The sequence below is a fragment of the Orycteropus afer genome, unplaced genomic scaffold, assembly GCF_000298275.1.
Source record: "Orycteropus afer afer isolate SDZICR_OR568_19922 unplaced genomic scaffold, OryAfe1.0 scaffold00363, whole genome shotgun sequence".
NCBI lineage: Eukaryota > Metazoa > Chordata > Mammalia > Tubulidentata > Orycteropodidae > Orycteropus > Orycteropus afer.
In genome coordinates this window covers 716,872-718,373 of record NW_006921950.1, presented here as the reverse complement: position 1 = coordinate 718,373, position 1,502 = coordinate 716,872, and the positions used below count along the sequence as shown (strand labels likewise).

Here is a 1,502-nt window from a genome sequence, read left to right as displayed (position 1 = left end):
GAAGGAAGGTTGGGCAATCCTACTTCCGTAGTGATACTGCCTCGGAGACCCAAGGAGGGGTCGCTATTAGTCAGGGCTGACTCGACGGCAAATAACAACAACAATATATATATATATATATATATATATCCTGTTATTGTTGTTACTTACCATCAAGTTGGCTCCAACTCATGGTGATCCCATGTACAGAAGAGAGAAGTGCTGTCCACTCCAATGCCATCCTCACAATCACCAGCATGCTCGACTCCATGGTTCCCTTCTAACTTAGGGGGCACATCTTCCAGGACTATATTGGATAATATTCTATTGTGACCCATAGGGTTTTCATTTGCTAATGTTTGGAAGTAGATCACTAGGCCTTTCTTCCTACTCTGTCTTAGTCTGGAAGCTCAACTGAAATCTGTCCAGTATGGTGATCCTTTGAGTATTATATTTCCTGGTTCAAATTTTGTTTCCTTAGCCCTTATCATTGTGTAATGTGCTATATATTTTATTTATCTTATTTATTGGCTACCTACACTCACTAGAATATAAACTCCATGAAGATAGTTTTGTTCACAGATACTTTATTCATCCAGCACTTAGAACAGAATCTAGCATAGAATAGGTGTTAAATTAATATTTATTGAGTGGAAAATGAATAACTATTCATGTTACACAATTCACAGTGGAATCTAATGATGACTGTGAATCACTAACATCTAGTATTTGAGGGTCAGAGATGCTGCTGAACATCTAACAATATATTGGACTGAGAAAGAATTGCCCTGTCCAAAAAGTGTTTAGAGTGCACAAAATGTCAAGAGTTTCCCCATTAAGAGAAACTGCTGGAGGGAAGACAATGGAATGGCACAGATCTACTACTGATTTAAGATTCTGCATACAGTGAGGACTATTAAATAATTAATGAAAAATAAAGTATTCATTAACAAATACTGTAAAAATTAATGAGGAATTTCTTAAATAAAATATGAAGTTCCATTTTTGTGGGTACTAATTCAAACATAACATGATAGAAAGAACTACATTTAATAAAAATTTAAAGACACTCACGAGTGAAATGTGTCATTGCTTTGTTGTTCACAGAAGATGCCTACGCAGTCCTTTTGCTCTTTTGGAGTATAGCCTTTATCATATAGTTGTGTCAATCCAATTGTGAAAGAAAACAAAACAAGAAGGAACATCCCAAGAAATTTTCCAAAATCTTGTAACATTTGTCCCATTGAAATCTGCAGAATGTATTAATGACATAAGATGTTCATCAAAATTATCAAGAAAGGCGAAATATTAAATGACATGGCAAAAAAAGAGGAAGTCAAACACATTACTCATAGGCTACCCCTTTTATTCTATCAGATTGAGATACTTGAGACTTTTAAAATATCAAAAATCCAGGTGCCTCTGGAAGCGTAGTGCCTAAGGCACTTAATGCTAACCAGAAGGCTGGCGGTTCAAACCTACCAGTCACTCCTCGGAAGGAAGATGGGGCAATCTACTTCCGT

The 1,502-nt window shown here is 36.2% G+C and overlaps 1 protein-coding gene across 1 annotated transcript in view; it reads right to left on the bottom strand.

Moving 5' to 3' along the window:
* Nucleotides 1-1,502, bottom strand: part of TRPC1 (transient receptor potential cation channel subfamily C member 1) — an 80,821-nt gene that overhangs the window by 4,169 nt on the left and 75,150 nt on the right. Inside the window, exon 10 of the mRNA XM_007952882.2 lies at nt 1,054-1,229. Within this exon, the coding sequence (XP_007951073.1) occupies nt 1,054-1,229 (176 nt within the window). The remainder of the gene's footprint in view (nt 1-1,053; nt 1,230-1,502) is intronic.